General features: G+C 32.2%; 1 protein-coding gene across 1 annotated transcript; it reads left to right on the top strand.

Annotated features, from left to right (window-relative positions):
- The first annotated feature begins 9495 nt into the window (after positions 1-9495).
- LOC132036415 (cold-responsive protein kinase 1-like) lies at positions 9496-13980 on the top strand. The gene is made up of 6 exons (XM_059426757.1): positions 9496-9644; positions 10934-11098; positions 12069-12177; positions 12582-12792; positions 12875-13112; positions 13675-13980. The coding sequence occupies exons 2-6, from the start codon at positions 11037-11039 to the stop codon at positions 13928-13930; spliced, it is 876 nt and encodes a 291-aa protein (XP_059282740.1). The 5' UTR covers positions 9496-9644; positions 10934-11036; the 3' UTR covers positions 13931-13980.
- Positions 13981-20628: the final 6648 nt, after the last annotated feature.

The raw sequence follows: 20628 nt of genomic DNA, 5'->3' as shown, positions 1-20628 counted from the left end.
AAAATAAAAATCTGTGGTCGGCAAAGTGAGAAACTAAAGTAAATAGAAAGTTAAGAAGAATAATTATCAGTGTTGTTGTGGTGCTTATGCTTTTGGAAATTATACGTCTGTGTGCGTGTGTTACCTATTTATTTTTATTACGTAAAGTCATCCAACTTAATGAAATTTTATCACACCAAAAATACTTTCATTTTTTGTTTCATAATAATCATCCAATTTAATTAAAGTTTATCATACAATTTTTTTTTATAAAAGTCATTCAACTTTGACCAAGTTAACTAATAAGTAAATTTAACTCGAATTCTTATATTGTATATCAAAATATGACATGCCAGTACTCGATCTAAAGTAGCTAGTTAACTTAATAAAATATAAATGTAATGGATCAATTTTAGAGACCTTCCCTCAGGTTTCTCTTCGTAACACTAACTACGTATTGCCATTAATGACAGTATTAATGGGGTAAGAATTGCGGGCTATTTTCTTGGTTGTTAAACTTTTTTTCCATGAATGATTAACACAAGTAATACTTTAAATGAATACACTCGAGGAATATTCAATAGTTGAAATCGTTTAACAACCCAACAAAATTGAAAGTGGCTGTTGAAATGGTAATAAACAAAATAAAAATATGGTCGGCAAAGTGAGAAACTAAAGTAAATGTAGAAAGTTAAGGAGAATAATTACCAGTGTTGTTGCGGTGCTTATGCTTTAGGAAATTATACGTTTGTGTGCGTGTGTTACCTTTTTATTTTTATTACAAAAAGTCATCCAACTTAATGAAATTTTATCACACCAAAAATACTTCCATTTTTTGTTTCATAATAATCATCCAATTTAATTAAAGTTTATCATACAATTTTTTTTTTTTATAAAAGTCATTCAACTTTGACCAAGTTACCTAATAAGTAAATTTAACCTGAATTCTTATATTTTATATCAAAATATGACCTGAAAGTACTCTAAAGTAGCTAATTAACTTAATAAAATATAAATGTAATGGATCAATTTTAGAAACGTTCCCTCAGGTTTCTCTTTGTAACACTAATTATGTATCGCCATTATTGGCAATATCAATAATTCAATAGGGTTAGAATCGCGGGCTATTTGCTTGGTTGCTAGGATATGATAGACAAGAAGAACAATCTAATCCCTAAATAAAACAATTTGAAAGATTTGTAAGTAACAGATCTCTTATATTTGAATTTTGATATTAGATTGTAATTTGGACTTTGGAATAAGGGACTTAACTTTTGGCCAACAAATTATTATATTACTTGGATTCTGGCCTACGAGTTGAATAAGTAATCATTCGTTCTGCATTTAATGTTTTAAATTTGCTAGGAAACTTCTACAATTAGAACTCAAAATGGAAAATTCATTTTTAACTTTAGAATCCGAATCATAATTCATCCAAAAATACGTAGGGATCTAGTAGAAATTTGATTGATTAGGAACTTTCATCTTGTTAGTAAGGGTTGCCTACCCGAACTTTCATCTATGTAATTAAAAAAAAAAAATCATCCAAAATACAAATTAGTTGTTATTACAATATTATCTAAGATGGAATGTATTTATAGTGTCGAATCTCAATATTTGAAGGATATTTTGGTTAACCAACATTTATATTCATGCCTTTATAATAACTAGCAATATATGCCTGTGCGATTCACGAGCCGAACATGTTTATTCACTTTAATTAGCTAGTCTTTAAGGTTTGTATTTTGAAAATAACTTTTAAAAACATTCTAATTGTTATTATATATAGCAACATATACAAAATGTATTTTATGTACCATCACTTTAGTTATAATTAGAAAATGAAGTTTAAAATTTAAAAACATATGATGGAATTAAGTCTTTGATATAGAAAGAGTCGGACTTTTTTCTCAAAAAGAAAATTTGTAAGAATATGAGAAAAAATTAATATTTTGATTCTAGATTTTTTCTTTTAAATTCTTCAATATCTATGTGTATACCAACAGATTGATATCCATCTCAATTAACTAATTATTCAGATCCAAACATAAGAACCATTATTATATATATTGAATTTTTTAAAAGCAAAACTAATAAAATATTTTTATTAAATTAATTAAAAATATATTATATTTTTTATATTAACCATTATAGATAAAAAAAAATTTACAAAGAAATTAAAATTAGAAAGATATATGTTATATCGTAAATGACCAAATTTTAATTCCGAAATGAAAATATAAAGTAATACATTTTATAAATGTAAAGAAACAATAATTAGAAAATGCAAAAGAGAGTAAAATAAGTACAGTATTGACAAAGAAGAAAAACGGGGATAAAAGTCACTCCCTCCGTTCACTTTTACTTGTCCACGTTGACATATCGAGAGAAAAAAAAATTCTTCTTCTTATTTTACCCTTCACATTAAATACTCATTTTCAAATCATTTTCTAAAGCTATTGAGACTATACACCAATAAATATGGATATTATGATAAAATATATACTTCATTTATTAATTCTTAAAAAACGTGAAAAGTCAAAAGTGGACAAGTAAAAGTGTACGGAGGGAATAAATATGTGTAGAAGAATTAAAATTGAAGTGCATATGTGTATATATGAGAAGAGAATAAATACTCGGAGTGCATATGTATATATATGTCCAAGTGGAAATAGTCAATACTATGACATATGTCCAAGTGGAAATACTCAGTACTATGACATATGTCCAAGTGAGATAAAAAAGTAGTTGGTTAAAGTGTACAATGTATATAACTTTTGATACAAATTTGCATTGCTATTATTCGTCCTCTCTTCACATTTAAAGTATTGACAAAGAAGGAAAATAGGGATAAAAGTCACTCCCTCCGTTTACTTTTACTTGTCCACGTTAACATATTGAGAGAAAGAAATTTTTGTTCATATTATTAATTTTACCCTTCACATTAATTATTCATTTTCAAATCATTTTTCAAGTCTATTGAGACTTACACCAATAAATATGAATATTATGGTAAAATATATACTCCTCCGTCCCATATTACTTGTCACTTTCCCTTTTGCACGCCCTTAAGAAATCATAAATAAAATATGTATTTTACTATCTTACCCCTATTTCTCTTCAATAAATACATTCTAATCAAAATTGACTATTTTCAAGAACATTTATTACTAAGGGTAAGATGAGAAATATTTAATTAATTTTATCTTGGTTTTGTAAATGAACAAGTAATTTGAACATATATTTTTATTAATGTGGCCAAGTAATATGGGACGGAGAGGGTAAGATGGGAAAGATTTAATTAATTTTATCTTAGTTTTGTAAATGAATAAGTAATTTGGACATATATTTTTAGTAATTTGGCCAAGTAATATGGGACGGAAGGAGTACTTTATTTATTAATTCTTAAAGAACATGAAAAGTCAAAAGTGAATAAGTAAAAGTGCATGGAGGAAATAAATATGTGTTGGAGAATTAAAATTGAAGTGCGTATATACATGAGAAGAGAATAAGTAGGCGTTTGGCCATAGAAATCAAAAACTTTTTCACTTTTTTTGAAATTTTGGAGTTAAAGTTGTGTTTGGTCATAGTTTTGAAATTGTATTTTTGTTGGTTGAAATGTACTTATTTTGATTGTGAAAAAAGTGAAAAACAAGTTTTTCTTGTTTTTGGAATTTTCATGGCCAAATGCTGATTCCGAAAAAAAGTGAAAAAAAATTTCGGAAAAAAGTGAATAATTCTTATAGCCAATCGGGTCGTAAATATTCAGTATTACGACATATGTCCATGTGGGATAAAAAAGTAGTTTAGTAATGTAGCCAAGTATTATGGGACGGAGAAATACTTCATTTATTAATTCTTAAAGTACTTGAAAAGTCAAAAGTGAACAAGTAAAAGTGCACGAAGAAAATAAATGTGTCGAAAAATTAAAATTGAAGTGCATACGTGTATACATGAGAAGAGAATAAATATTCAGTACTATGACATATATCCATGTGGGATAAAAAAGTAATTGATTAAAGTATACAATTTATATAGTTTTGATACAAGTATTTATTACTGTGTTAGTCTCTCTTGGATACTTATATATATAATAGAAATATGGATAGGTGTAGATATATAATAATTTTAAATAAATAGTACTCATATGTTTCAAAAAAAAAAAAAAAAAAAACAGTACTCATAAAATAAACCCGTTGAGACATTGAGAAGACAAATAATTTCACAATTATCACAAAAATAATAGTAAAAGGAAGTTGAGAAATACAGCTAGCGTGTTGACAGAGTGGCAAAAGAACAAGAGCCATCGCTATCAAAGCTCTAAGGGATCGTTTGGTACACAATATTAGCTGGGATATTGCAGTACTAATTATGAGATTAATTTTATATCATTTTTGGTAGAATGTATAAATTTATACCTTATACCAAACAAAGTATAAAATGCATCTCAAACTTAAAGATGGAATATCCCATCTTATCTCATTAATCTTGAGATTATTTTATTCCATCTTCTAGATGAGATAAATTAATCCAAAAAATGGAATGAATTAATCCCAAATAATAATTCTGAAATAATTCTGTCTACTTACCAAACGACCACTAACGTAATATAACCAAATCAAAGTGGTGCGACAATACAGCCTGAAAAGCATAGCTATAACAAGTCGTCTTTTTTTTTTTTTTCTTTTTCTACGCATTTGCTTTCACACTACTCTCAAATTTTGGTTATTTTTGAAGCTCCAAAGTCCGTTACGGTACGTAACAATTTCTTCTATCACACACTCCGAATCAATCACTCTATCCCAATTTATATAACACTCTTTTTTTTATTCAGTAAAAAAAAAAAAAATACTTTGTAGATTTAGTAGCAATTTAACTTTTAAATGTCCTTTATAGTTACACATACAATCAAACCTCTATAACAACATCGTTGGGTCCTAAATTTTTTGACTGTTATAGAGAATGACTATTATACATCTATAACAATATTGGCATTTAAATAATATTTTGCTATTATAAGCAAAAAAGATGCATAAAATCTAATTTCTCATTTTTAATTGCTAAATTCTAAGCTTGATGGAAAGAAAATCTTTTAATAATGAAAATATATATTTTCATATGATATTTTTTCACAAATAGTATATTCAAGGATCAAATATTTGGTTAAAATCTCTATACTTATTATTGGTAATTATAAATATTCTATTTTTATAAAGATGATTAATTATTATATTAGCAAAGAAAGAAGATAACTGTTATATGAGGGGTAATTTGACAACGAACATTCTGCTGTAACATTATTTATTGCTGTTATAAGTAAAATATTATTTAAAAAAAAATAATATATAACATAAAAAATTAAGTTATGTTATAGAGAGCGCTTTATATGCGGATAACAAGGTTTGACTTTATTTGTACCTTGTTTTAGACAAAAATTCCATTACTTTATGTCTTAACCAAATGAAAAATGGTAAGACAATACAGCTTGAAAAGCACAGCTTATGATAAGTCTTTCTCCTTTTCCTTCTTCGCCTGCTACCGTCCGATCGATCATTTCTTCCACACTAACGACATCGTTTTCACTCTCAAATCACTGCTTTTATGTTTTCACTTTTTTCTTCTTCATAAACTCAAAAATTAGTTTCATTTTCACATCTCCGAACACAATTCTCTGTTGTTCCAAAATTTTAAGGTACGTAACAAATTTCTTTTATCTCTCTCTGAATTACTACTATTTAGGATTTGAATTGAGATAGCTATAGTTTAATTTCCTAATTTTAGTGGATTTTTTTTTTCTTTAAAATTGCTGGCCATGCTGATCAACAGTAGAGAATTTAATTAAGATAATTAAGTTTGAAGTGATTAAGCTTAATCAGAGTTGGAGGTTTTATTTTATAGAAATTTGCAAAAATGGTTGATGTGATTAGTTCACAATTTTTTTATTTTTTTTTAAGTTTTGGTAAGTTGTGCTCATGAAGTTTTTACGTATAAATAAATGATATTCTCTTTTTAGGGAATAAACCGTTTTTACGTATAAATAAATGATTTTCAGAAAACGAATGAAATGCATCAATTGACTGAAGTGCAATCTTCTCTTTGTTTTAATTATTTGGTTCGTCCGTGTTGGTGAAAATACAATAAATTACAGTTAAAAATAAAAAATATCTCGCTCTCTTTACGGAGATACAACTCAACTGCGGTAGAATCGTCACCAGTGCAGAAGTATAACTAAACTCCAACAGTTCAACACATCATAATCAAAAGGAATTGTGCCATTTTTTTGCGACAGATTAAAAAAAAAGTGTATTACATAAATTAAGTAACTTTGGCCGAAATCTTGTATTTAAATTTAAATATTTATTTAATATATCTAAATAATTTATTCAAAACCCAGTCAGTAAAAAAATTGTGATCCAAAATCCTTAAATTAAAAATCCCGACTGTGCCTCTTTCTTCAAATAATAATTCTGATCAAGCCAATATAACTTCATATGAGCACAAAATATTCTTTCAACACACTTTTTAGCTTTAACTTCATAGTTTCAAATTTTACATAGAAGCCAAGACCCTCTCTATTCTTTCTTTGGTTTTTGAGATCTCCTCATGTGTGAAAGATGTAAAATCATATAGATAATATATAACTGAAATTGTCAATTTCAAAACTCATAAAGAAACCCAGATATGCTCCTCGCTAATTATGTAAAATATACCTTAAAACAAAACAATGTCAAAACTAACTTACTTTAATAGGTCAAGGTTTGTTCTTCCTCATTTGAGAACTTAGTGAGACCAGGCAACAAAACAACTTATTATAATTAATAATATGGTAATTGAATTGGCAAGTTTATAATTCCCATTCCTCGAATCAAGAAAAAATAATTAAAGCATGTGAAATTGAACTGCAAGAAAGTAAAACGAAATGACCATAAAAATTTCAAAACGAAAGTGTTTTTAAGTTAAAATGTTAATAACCCAAATGCCAAAACTAAACAAATAAGTTGATTAAAATAGCAATTATCTGCTTGATACATATTTTCACACATCGAGGACAAAAACTTCATCTAGATTGTAACTTATTTTCCACTGAAATCAGATTGTACCTAAAACAAAAGAAATGAAAAACATTACTTTCTTGGTCGAAAAAATTTGAAACAAAAGAAATGAAAATAAAATTAACAAAGCAGAGAAAGGAAGGAGTGTTACTCATTACATTGTTCATCACAACTCATGCCTCAATTTATGCAATTTGAGATTACAAAAACGGAAACACTCCTATTATAATTGAAACTCTAATAAATTGTTTGTTCAAATTGGATTAGTGTATGCATTATTCCCTAAATCCAGGATAGTATATACTAACGGGATTTTCTTGCATATTTAGATAATGTAAAATTGAATGATTGGGAATTGATTGACTTTCCAACTCATTTTACACCATATGAATATTTTTTGTCTTATATAAGCATTCCTTATAAGTTATATCATCTCATTTACGGTAACTTCGAATATTGAGCGACAAATTAAGAATAAATTATTTAGGTAGAAGTAGTAGAATATTTGTAACTAAAAAATAAGAAGAGATTATGATGTATCATTTCAATTATGGTAACTCCGATTTTGAGCGACAAATTAGGAACAAATTGTTTAGGTAGAAGTAGTAAAATATTTATAGCTAAAAAATAGGAAGCTATTACAATGTATCATTTCAATTATGGTACTTTTACCTTTTAATTCAAAGTTAAATTCAAATTGACTTTTAACACGATTTTTTGAAAATTAATTATCTTTCAAGTCAAATTCAAACCCATTAAACTCCATTAAATTATGGAATTTTAGTGAATAAATAGCTCATTTTAGAAGATACCTATATCACATCAACCTTAGCATACGTGTGCTTCAACACTTTAATTAAAAAAATTAAATTCTGTCATGTAATATTATATGTTACTATTTAAAGGAGTATTCTTGACTATAAAGTAGATCCAAGAATATCACCTAATTATATTTCTCCAATCAAATCCACCAAATTAGGTGAGTACATTATTATCTCAATTGACTTTTAACCAAAGTAACAAAGGACAATATTGTATCTTACCATATAAAGGAGTACTCTTGATAATAAATTAGACCCAATAATATCAATTAATTATATTTCTCCAATCAACTACACCAAATTATGTGAGTATCAACTAATTATCTTTTAACCTATATCACATTTGCCTCATCATACTTGTGCTTCAACACTTTTTACCATTTATTTTACTTGATTGTCAATCAATTATTAAACAAATTATAAGTAGTAAATGCAGTAAATAATATGCAAATCATATTGATGGGATCTAAGGGCACTAATAATTCATTGGAATTCAATGATTTCTCCTTTCACTTTTAACCTATATCACATTTACCTTAGCATACGTGTGCTTCAACACTTTAAGTAAAAATAAATAAATATTGAATTCCATCATGTAATATTATATGTTACCATTTAAAGGAGTATTCTTGATTATAAATTAGATCCAATGATATCAGTTAATTAGATTTCTCCAATCAAATACACTAAATTAGGTGAGTTCATTTTATATTGTCAATTAATTTCTTTATAAAATTTGAGATAAATACAATTTGTTGCCAAGTGGCTTGTTCATATTACGCCACTTGACTTAATATTAAGTTAGACTAACCTCCTTTTAATATAATATAGATAATTTAAATAATCTAATATAGCTAATAAAAGACGATAAATTAAGAAAACAAAAATGGATTATATACAAGATAATCATACGTATGAATTGATCAAAAAGGAGGCGAAAATATCAACATTAATTATTTATGGGAAAAGATGTATCAACATTAATTATGTGAGAATCTTCATGTATTGAGAAAAACTAAAATTGAATTGATGAGAGAGGATTCTTGCAGCTTTTGAATTAAAATGAAAAGGATGGCAATGTCATTATATTAAGGCTTAATGCCTATGCAGCCCCCCTAATTTGTCCCTTTTTTCTATTTTGACACCTCAACTAAATGTTGTTCATATTAAACCCCTGAACTCATCCTCAAGTGTGTCTATCAAACACAATCTAACTTACATAGTATTCTATCTTCAATATAGCAACATGCTAATATATATTTTAATTTAATTATGCCTTTTTTTAAGCTAAAATTAGCAGCAATTGAGAGGAAAAAAAATCACAATTTATTTTTTGCTTCTAATAAAAATAAATGTGAAGCCCAAACTTAAATGAAATTGATAGGCAAACGATGAGTTATTTTGCATCAATTGCTTAATAAAAATATCACTTAGTTAAAGTATCAAAATAAAAAATAAAAAAGGTACAAAGGATAGCAATGTGATTAAGGTAGTTGACGAATACAGCTAGCGACTTTACAGAGTGGCGAAATAACAAGAGCCAATCGCTATCAAAGCGCTTTCCCCATAATAACCAAATGAAAAAATGATGAGACAATACAGCTTGAAAAGCAAACCTATAATAATAATTCTTCTTTCTCCTATTCCTTCTTCGCCTGCTACCGTCCGATCGATCATTTCTTCCACACTAACGACATCGTTTTCACTCTCAAATCACTCTTCTTAACCTCAAAAATTAGTTCCATTTTCACATCTCCCAGCACAATTCTCTGTTGTTCCAAAATTTTAAAAGGTACGTAACAATTTCTTTTATCTCTCTCATTTATTACTCCCTCCGTTTTAATTTATGCCAACTCATTTGACTGGATACGAAATTTAAGAAAGTAGAGAAACTTTTAAACTTGTACTCCCTCTGTTTCAATTTGTTAGAACTTATTTCCTTTTTAATCCGTGTCAAAATGAATGACTTCTTTTCTAATTTGGAAATAAATTCACTTTATGAATGATTTACGACCACATAAATTTTTAAGGCATATTTTAAATGTCATGCCCAGTCAAATGGATTCATATAAATTGAAACTGAGGGAGTAGTGTAAAATGAGTCACATATATTTTGTGTGACTAAGGTAAATTGTTTCTAAATATAGAAAGAAATCATTCTTTTTGGCACGGACTAATAAAAAAATGGGTTCACATAAATTAAAACTGAAACGGAGGGAGTACTATTTAGGATTTGAATTGAGGTAACTATAGTTTAATTTCCTAATTTTAGTTTTTTTTTTTTGCTTTAAAATTGCTGGCCATGCTGATCAACAGTAGAGAATTTAATTAAGATAATTAAGTTTGAAGTGATTAAGCTTAATCAGAGTTGGAGATTTTATTATATAGAAATTTGCAAAAATGGTTGATGTGATTAGTTCACAATTTTTTTTTTTTTTTAAATTTTTGGTAAGTTGTGCTCATGAAGTTTTTACGTATAAATAAATGATATTCTCTTTTTAGGGTTTGAAATTGTTTTTACGTATAAATAAATGATTTTCAGAAGGAATGAAATGCATCAATTGACTGAAGTGCAATCTTCTGTTTGTTTTAATTATTTGGTTAGTTCGTGTTGGTGAAAATACAATAAATTACAGTTGAAAAAAAAAATAAATAAAAAAATATTCAGGCTGAGGCGCGGATATCTTGCTCTCTTTAAGGAGATACAAGTCCACTGCGGTTGGATCGTCACCGGTCTAGAAGTATAACTAAACTCCAACAGTTCAACACATCATAATCAAAAGGAATTGTGCGGTTCTTTTTGCGACAGATTGAAAAAGAAACTGTATAACATAAAATGGGACAGAGGACTACAAAAGTTAATATGTTAACGGCGGAATGCATAAATTCCAATAGTTGACATGAGTTGAAGACAATGTGTTTCTATTGAAATTGTCGTTATGCCTCAATCTCAAACTAGTTGGAGTCGGTTATATGGTTCCTAGATATTAATTCTGCTCCTTTTGGTCCGGTTTATTCCAGTACTCATTTTCTTTTAAAAGGAGAAATGACAACTTTTGCTTTGAATATATCTTACAACAGTGAATATTTTCACTTTCACAGAAAATCGGGGATGGCTACCATGTAATGCTCATGTCAAAAAGCATTATGGTCAAGTAAGGAACCTACTAAAGTATAGATTGAAATGAATTGTAGCTGCTTTGGTGCCTCAACTCAGCGTGAAGATACACGAGATACGGGAGGTTGGTGCATACTTGAATCTTGGATATAAGTTGATTAGTTTTTTCTCAGTTGAATGATTTATTTAGTTGTTTGATGGTTTATCATAACTTAATATTGCCTTCAGTGTTAACTCTTATATTCCTCTATAGCTGGTTGATCTGTATGTGGCATTTCATTTTATCATGATTGGTGTGGCATTCTGTAAATCGCTCCAATTCATCGTTTTTCTCTTTCCTTTTCTAGTTATCTAAATATCCCTTAGACTGCTGTAATCACAGGGGATTTGCATAAATTCATTCAAGATTATTTGGTTATTGAAATAGGGTACTGAATGAATATAATGTGTGTATGTATGCAATATAGATGATGAGACATTCCAGAAGCAGTTGACATTTTGATTTTGATCCAAGGGGTCAATCTGTATTTGACCTTTGATTCCAAATGAAAAGAAAAAGTCAATCAATCAAAACTATATCTCAATCTGATTAGTTGTGTTGACCATGTGACTACTCTGTCCAGTATTTAGAGAATTCATTGTAATTAGACCGTTTTTACGTTGGCCGTCAAGTGACTGAACCCTTCTCCGGGATCTGGAAAAATGGAAGTTCTCTAACATTAACTAATGATCGAGAACTTTGAGTATTCCGCTAACTAGCTTGCTCAGATATCTGTCTCAGATCATCTTATAAAGGGTAAGGATAAAAGACAGTTGGTCAAGTGGCACCACTATTAGTTATTTTGATAAAAGAAAATTTTACTGTACCAAGTGACATGTAAAAAGTTATACAGCGGCCGTGCATCAATAATCACAGTTAAAGGATGAAAAAGTTCCATCTAGTGTTTGTTTGTGGGGCAAATATGAAAATTTGGTGAATATGCGATTTCTTACATTAGTTGCTTAAGATATCCTTCTATCCATCTTTTTCTGCAACAACTTTAATTTTACATTCTGTTTCAATTTCATGGACACACTTATATTTTCTATGTCAGGCAGCTCCACTACAAAGACAAAGAAATTTTCATATAGTGAATTACGAAAAGCAACCAACAACTTCCACCAAAGTAATAAAATAGGGCGAGGAGGTTTTGGGACAGTATACAAGGTTCAACTCTATTCTATAAATACTTCTCTTCCTTTTCATGCCAGAGCTTTATTGCACAGACAACTTCCATTTGCTTGCAATTCGCATGGTGCTATTTGCAGAATTACATTACCGGAACCTTTAAACCTTTGTCTTATAATTTATAGGAAGAGATATATTATCTGCAATTCTACAAAATTTTGCATCCCCAACTTGTTACTATGTGATTTAATTCTCATATTTTCTGCCTCTTAAAGAACGTTTTTTCCGAAACATTTTAAGTCCTGCAAGTGTCAGTTCATGATTTTGGCATATACGTAATATGAGACTAAGAGTTTTAGTGAATAACGAAGTCCTTGGACTTAATTCTTATGGTGCATTGACATGCTTGTTGAATGATTATTAACTTTAGTGCGACTTTGTAGGGAACTCTAAGAAGTGGAATAGAAGTTGCTGTGAAACCGCTTTCTGCTGAATCGAGGCAGGGGTTGCATGAGTTTTTGACCGAGATTGAAACCATATCAGATGTCACACATCCCAATCTGGTTGAGTTGATTGGATACTGTCTTGATGGAAATAACCGGATCTTGGTCTATGAATATTTAGAAAATACGAGCCTTGATCGAGCACTTTTTGGTAAAGCTTGAAATAAAAAAAAAAAAAAAAAAATACTTCACCATCTATGAATGGGTTACTGAAGATGGGGCTTGCTTTGCAGGTTCCGGGACTAGGAATGTTCAATTAGATTGGGAGACAAGGGCTGCTATTTGCTTGGGTACTGCTACAGGTCTTGCTTATCTACATGAAGAACTAGTGCCGCATATAGTGCACCGGGACATCAAAGCTAGTAATATACTGCTTGATAAGGATTATAAACCAAAAATTGGAGATTTTGGACTGGCAAAGCTTTTTCCAGACAATATCACTCACATCACCACACAGATAAAAGGAACTACGTAAGTCTCCTGAATTTATTGTTGAAACTTCAATGTTTTCTGTGGCTAGAAATTGGTCCATCCTACTTTGTTTAATAGAGAGATTTAGAAATAGTTATACTGCCTATGGGATACTTACCTGCATGATGAGAAGGGCACTTTGGGGAATGGAGATGGATATGGGCATGGGCGGAGCTAGGGGGAGGGTAAGACTCGAAAAGGGTGATAATATTGGATGTGGCATTCAAATACACATTATTATTCCCACAGTATGCTAAAATTATTAGCTTTGTTTGTCATACAAATAGAGCTTTCGTTATACCAAAAAAGAATAGCTTTAGTTATACAATATTTTCTACTCATAGTTCTTACCTTGCTTTCTCTCAATTTCAACTGCCAATCACTATCTCTCAGTTGTTCTTGTTTGTTTGCTCTCTGCATTTATTGATCTATTTGGTGATCAAGTGTTTTTTTACCTATGACCTTGCTGAAATGCAAGATGTCCTGCTTTAAAAGTTTAAATGGTGACATGGAGTAACTGAAAGCAGTGTTCTTACTAATATATCTTTGTTTTTCTAAACAGTGGCTATCTGGCACCCGAATATGTAATGGGCCGTCAATTAACGGCCAAGGCTGATGTTTACAGTTTTGGGGTCCTAATACTTGAAACAGTTAGTGGCAGGAGTAGTGGCAGTGGTACATGGCAAGGGCAGAAGTTACTCCTGGAATCGGTGGGTAGAATTTTCAGCTTCCTTGATTTCTTTCTAGATCTACCATTCTGTTTCCCAATAGAATCAACAGTTTATTGCATGAGGTTGTTTACTTGCATTTGCTACTAGTATTTGCGTATACTGATTATTGTTATTTAAAATATGAAAATTCCCAGGCACATCAAGATGTGATTCTATAGATAATAGGGGTGAATCCATCTCTGTTATGTATATGTCAGTCAACAAATTATAGATAAATAGGGGTGAATCCATCTCTTATAAGTATATATCAATCAAAAAATTAAATGTGCCTCAACTAATTTGGATGGTCATATGAATTATCCACAATGCTCTATTTGGGGCACATTTCTTTCCAATACTTTAAATAAATTGTCTTGTAAAAATATCCAATAGTGTCTGATTAATCTTTTACTCCCCCTAGAGATGTGAACAGTTGTTGGAGTTTCACCAATATTAGTGTGGTTTTAGCTAGAGCAGAGCATGTTGGAAGCAAAGGATTTACATGGCCTCTGAACTAATGTTTAATCATTGTTATCACACTTATTTGGTTCCTTGTATGAAAAATTAGACTTACCTTATGTCCGTCGTTTACCAGTAGTCTTGTAGTCTTTGGTCTTATTAAAGATTTGTATATTTGATTAGGAATAGGTGTGAGATTTAGAGAACCTCTAATTTACTAGTAGTGGAAAGAAATGAGCCCAAATAGAGTGGAATGGATAGGGAGAACTCATACAGTTTGACCCTAAGGCATAGTTGTTTGGAGTCTCAAATATAAATATGTGCAATAGGAGATTTCTAGATTCAGAGTGGAAAAGAAACATGAACAAGACAATAGGGTATTTGAACCTGTTTCTCCAATCTGGGAAAAGGCACAAGAGTGCAAACAGATAATGCCATTACAAAGTGGAGCTGATCCGACAAGGTATTCATTGGTAAAAGATGGTACTTTACAGCAATAGGAGATTGTGCCGACCATCAAGGATTCATGTTATTCTGGGAAAGAGGATCTTAAAGTCCAATTGTCCCGTTTGTTGTGCCAAATGGGTGTGTTTGTTAGTAGAATTGCAGGAACTCAATAGAATTCAAGTAATTCTGTGCCAATACAGGAGTTATTTAGAGACAACTCGAGTTGATCAGCTGAAAGAGAGAAAATGGAATAGAAGTAGAGTAGAATCTGTGTATTGTATTTTCATAGATGATTCCAATGTAGTGTATTACAATGCTTTATAGTGAATGAATTACTAACCTCAACTGAATCTAAGTACTAACTAGCTTCTAACAACTTGCTCTAACTAACTAGTGGAACAGTAACTAACTTTCCCGCCAATAGCTAATTCAACTAACTACCATTTAACTTTTGGAATTCCACTGTAACTAACTCATTTCAATTGCTGATACTAATTCATGTATCAGTACTCCCCTCATCAAGAGATCCTTGACCTCAAGGATCAAATTGAGGAAACCTTGTCTTGAGATTGTTGAAAAATTCCCAAGTAGCATTGTCGGCAGGTAATCCATGCCACTTAACAAGCACCTGAGCCACAGCTTTGTTCCCACGCTTGACCATCCTCCTTTGTGAGATAGCTTCAGGTTGAGGGCAATTAGGATCAGCAATATCAACAGAAGGTGGAATAGAAATTTGAGCAGGTACTGCATAACACTTCTTAAGCAGAGACAGAGACACATGAACTGTAGGGTGAATCTTGACTGTTGCTGGTAACAAGAGAGTATAAGCCACCTGACCCACTCTTTTAGTAATCTGAAATGGACCATAGAACTTAGCAGCAAGTTTATGATAAGGGTGTGTAGCAATAGACACCTGCCTATATTGTTGAACCTTGAAATAAACCCCACCAATGTCAAAGTTTCTGTCATTTCTATGAGAATCAGCTTGTTGCTTCATTCTCAGCTGAGCCCTCATTAAATGATGCTTCATTAACTGTAACTTGAATTCTCTATTCAACAAGGTATTGTCCACTTCAGCTGAATCAGACTCACCAGGAAGGTATGGCAAGTGTAGAGGGGGAGGTCTACCATACAAAGCTTCATATGGTGTGGTCTGTATAGCACTATGAAATGACGTATTGTACCAGTATTCAGCCATAGGAAGACAGTCAAACCAATCAGTAGCATTCTCATTACATAAGCATCTTAGATAGGTTTCTAAGCACCTATTCAAGACCTCAGTTTGTTCATCAGACTGAGGATGGTAAGCTGTAGAAGCATGTAATTGGACTCCTTGTAAGGCAAACAACTCTTGCCAAAAAGAACTTGGGAAAACAACATCTCTGTCACTAGTAATAGCATCAGGAAAACCATGTAGTTTGACAATATTATCAAGGAATGCCTTGGCTACTGTTTGAACAGAATATGGGTGGTTGAGAGTTATGAAATGACCATACTTACTCAACCTGTCCACAACCAGTAAAATAACCTCATGACTTTTGGACTTAGGTAATCCATCAATGAAATCCATGCTAATCTGAGACCAAACCACTCCAGGAATGGGCAATGGTTGTAATAAACCTGGATAAGCTGCAAGATCAGCTTTGTTTCTTTGGCATATGTCACACTTCTGCACAACACTTTGACATCTTTCCTTATGCCCTTCCAGTAAAACAAGGTGAGAACCCTTCTCAATGTTGCCTCTACACCTGAGTGACCGCCTTGAGGAGTGCAGTGCCAAAGTGAAATGATGGACAACCTCAGTTGTGGTACTCTACCAACCACCAGTTTACCCTTCCTCCTTCTCAGCTGATACCCATGAGAACTGATTAGGGCCCTGACCAGCTTGTAATTTTGCAACAATAGCCTTCAAATCAACATCTGTTTCCCAACTGTGAGCAATATCATCCATCAGCTGAGAACTAGTTGTTGAAATCACGAGTGTGAGTAACTCAGCACTAGTTACCCTTGACAAAGCATCAACAACCTTATTTCCAACTCCCTTTTTGTACTCAATAACATAATCAAAAGGCATGAGCTTAGTTAACCACATAATTTGGGAGTTTGTGTGTAACTTTTGCTCCATTAAGAACTCCAGAGCCTTCTGATCAGTTCTTATGATGAATCTCTGGCCAAGCAAATATTGAGACCATTTGGAAACTGCATGAACAATTGCCAGTAATTCCCTATCATTGGAAGACATGCAACACCTCTATTAGATAAAGTCTTACTAATGAGTGCAATAGGGTGCCCGTCTTGCATCAATACAACACCTATACCAAACCCACTAGCATCAGCTTTCAATACAAAGGTTTTATAGCATCAGGTAGGGCCAGAATAGGAGCCTTAGTGAGTGCTTCTTTCAACTTCTCAAATGCAGAAGTAGCAAGAGTGGACCATTTAAAACTATCTTTTCTTAAAAGATCAGTTAATGGTTTAATGGTTTGTTGATAATTCCAAATCCTTGAATAAATCTCCTGTAGTAACTAGCTAGACCAATAAATCCTCTCAGTTGCTTAATAGTAGAAGGTAAGGGCGACTTCTGAACAGCACTGATCTTCTGAGGATCAGTAGAAACTCCGTCTTTTGTGATAAAATGGCCCACATATTCAATTCTTGCTACTCCAAAGAAACATTTACTTTCCGTGGCTAGAAGCTGATGTTTCTTCATCTCAACAAAAACACTTCTAAGATGTAACACATGATCCTCTACTGTTTTACTGTAAATTAGTATGTCATTAAAAAATACAAGCACCGATTTCCTCAAAAACTTCTGAAAAACAGTATTCATCAAGCCTTGAAAAGTAGCTGATGCATTGGACAAACCAAAAGGCATTACTAAGTACTCAAAATGGCCTGAATGAGTTCTGAATGCAGTTTTGGGAATGTCCTCTTCAGCCATCCTTAGTTGGTGATATCCAGCTCTTAAGTCAATTTTTGAAAAGATTGTAGAACCACCAAGTTCATCTAGTAGATCTTCTACAATGGGGATAGGGAATTTATTCTTAACGGTGTGCTTGTTTAGATTCCTATAGTCTACACACAATCTCCAAGTCCCATCTTTCTTACCAACTAATACCACTGGTGATGCAAAGGGGCTGCAACTTGGTTGAACAATACCTTGTTCCAACATTTGTTGCACCAAATTCTCAATAATGTCCTTCTTAACAGAAGGATATCTATAAGGTCTCTTGTTTATAGGCTCAGTACCATTATGCAACACAATTCTATGGTAAAATACTCCTCTAGATGGTGGTAGCTGAGTTGTTTCTGCAAATAATTCCCTAAATTCCTGTATGACTACCAAGATCCCAGGGTCTGTATTTGCCTCTTCTTTAGTCTCCAAAGCATACAATTCAGTACACATAGTAGGAACAACCTGAATCATGCATAGCTGAGACTGATTACCTGAGTGTTTATCCAATTTGCCAGCATTAGCAGAAGTGATTTGTTTCCCTGCACCTTTGAGTAAATGCTTCTTCCCTTTGTACCAAAACTCCATAGTTAACTTGTTGCAATTCATATTGATATCACCCAAAGTTAACAACCATTGGACCCCTAACACAACTCCACAAGACCCCAATGGTAATAGTAAGAAATCAGCAGCAAATTCAGCTCCTTGTAGCAACCATGTGACATGGCACACCTTATCCACTCTGATCATATTACCATTTGCTGCAGTAACCATTTGAGGTGTAGTTGACTTGGTAGCACATCCTAGAGTCCTTGCTAGCTCAGGATCCATGAAATTATGTGAACCGCTAGTGTCAACTAAAATGTTCAGAGGTTTGTTGGAGTGATAACCTGTCACTCTTAAGAGTTCTGAAACCTAGTGACCCGTTCAATGCATGAACATAAATCTCCATCTGTTCTAAAGGTTGATTCACTTCTACTATCTCCATTCCTACATCATCTATCAATTCCCCTTCCTGTTGAGTGTGTTCTTCTTCCAATTCCTATACTTCTAGTAAGTAAAGTTGGTTTAAGTTTTTACACTTATGGTTTGGAGCATATTTTTCTGGACAAAAATAACACAGCCCTTGTGCTCTCTTATCATTCATTTCTTCTATGCTAAGCCTCCTTCTGGTGAACCCTTTATTGCTTACAGAACTTTCAATTGCAGGTGTTGACAACAATGGTTTACCTTGGAATTTCTGATCACTAGTTCTCTTATAACTAGGTCCAGAATTTGCTGTTGGATATGGAAATTGTTTATAGAACTTAGCTTGAGCGTTTAAGAATGCTTCTTGCATCCTAGCAGTTCTGTACTATTGAAATAAGGTGGTTGGATTTGTCAATTTCACAGCAAGGTTTAGTTCATCTTTAAGGCCTCCAATAAAGCAGCTAATTGCATTTTCTTGAGAAAGATTTACCCTAGTCAATTTACTTTCAATTGATAATTTTTCACAGAACCATTTTGCCTAATTTTCTTAATTTCTTCCATTGGGTCATCATAATCTGCCCCAAACCTTTCTACTAGTGCCATAACATACTCATTCCAAGTGGGAGGAGAAGTGTACTGCCTGTACCTCATAAATGACTGGTGTCACTGTATTGCTTCACCCTCCATGTGAATTGCAGCCAATCCCACTCTCTTGTCCATAGCAATGTTGTCAAAATCGAAGAATTGATCAACTTTGTACAACCAAGACTTCAGATCTTCCCCGTTGAACTTAGGAAAATCCAACTTTGAATACCTGGATATGCCTGAGTAATTCTGGTAATTCATAGTTGATTTCTCCTTAACTTCTTCTTCATTTACTGGTCTCTCTCTTGAAATCCTTTCTCTTGAAGTTCCCACTCGATTAATCACAGGTGAATCATCACTCCTAGTTCCCTCGATGTGTTCCTTCAATTGAGCAATAGTTTGATCCAATCTTTTCAAGGATGCCACTTCTCCATTAAGAGTACCAATGCCTGAAATCAGTTTTTGCAACATTTCTCGCACATCACCACCTTCTAGGCACTGGAGGTTTGATCTCCATTTGATCTGGTTCCCTTAGCCATTTATGCCGAGAAACTAACTGCTCTGATACCAATGTTAGTAGAATTGCAGGAACTCAATAGAATTCGAGTAATTCTGTGCCAATACAGGAGTTATTCAGAGATAACTCGAGTTGATCAGCTAAAGAAATGAAAGAGAGAGAATGGAATTAAAGTAGAGTAGAATCTGTGTATTGTATTTTCATAGATGATTCCAATGTAGTGTATTACAATGCTTTATAGTGAATGAATTACTAATCTCAACTGAATCTAAGTACTAACTACCTTCTAACAACTTGCTCTAACTAACTAGTGGAACAGTAACTAACTTTCCCGCCAATAGCTAATTCAACTAACCACCAACTAACTTTTGGAATTCCACTGTAACTAACTCATTTCAACTGCTGATACTAATTCATGTATCAGTGTTACCTTGATGTGATTTTTAGAAATGTGGGTCTTCCATTCATTCTTGGATTTTGGTTTTTGGGGGAGGGGGAGGGGGAGGGGTGTCTTTAAGGAAGGCTACAGCTAGGCGTTTCAATCTTGCAAAGAGTCAAATGCTGAATATTTGCTGAAGTTAAATTTTCTTGTCTGGATTTGTATCTTTTTGCCTCTAAATGTATCTTTTTGTAGCGTATGCTGCTATAATAATTTGAACTGCTCACATCATAATACTAGTAGCGTAAAGGCCGTAATTGGGAGGCAGCCATATATCTGACTTGAACACCATTTACCAGTCATTCAAATAGACAAAGAGCAAGCAACACCAAGAAATGTGAAAATATACTTAGATATGTTAAATTTTGCTAGTTTTCAGGCTAAATAGTGAGGAAACTTTCAAGTAACTATAGCAAATAATATTTGTTCCTTTCCTT

This window comes from Lycium ferocissimum, chromosome 11 (assembly GCF_029784015.1).
Source record: "Lycium ferocissimum isolate CSIRO_LF1 chromosome 11, AGI_CSIRO_Lferr_CH_V1, whole genome shotgun sequence".
NCBI lineage: Eukaryota > Viridiplantae > Streptophyta > Magnoliopsida > Solanales > Solanaceae > Lycium > Lycium ferocissimum.
Note: the sequence above shows the minus strand (reverse complement) of the source record. Positions and strands in the feature narration are given on the sequence as shown.

Excerpts from the sequence above, each read along its gene's own strand:
- LOC132036415 (XM_059426757.1), top strand. The coding sequence starts at position 11,037 with ATGAATTGTAGCTGCTTTGGTGCCTCAACTCAGCGTGAAGATACACGA. Across the intron at positions 11,099-12,068 it reads ACACGAGATACGGGAGGTTG|CTCCACTACAAAGACAAAGA; the intron begins GTGCATACTTGA and ends TATGTCAGGCAG. Across the intron at positions 12,178-12,581 it reads GTTTTGGGACAGTATACAAG|GGAACTCTAAGAAGTGGAAT; the intron begins GTTCAACTCTAT and ends GCGACTTTGTAG.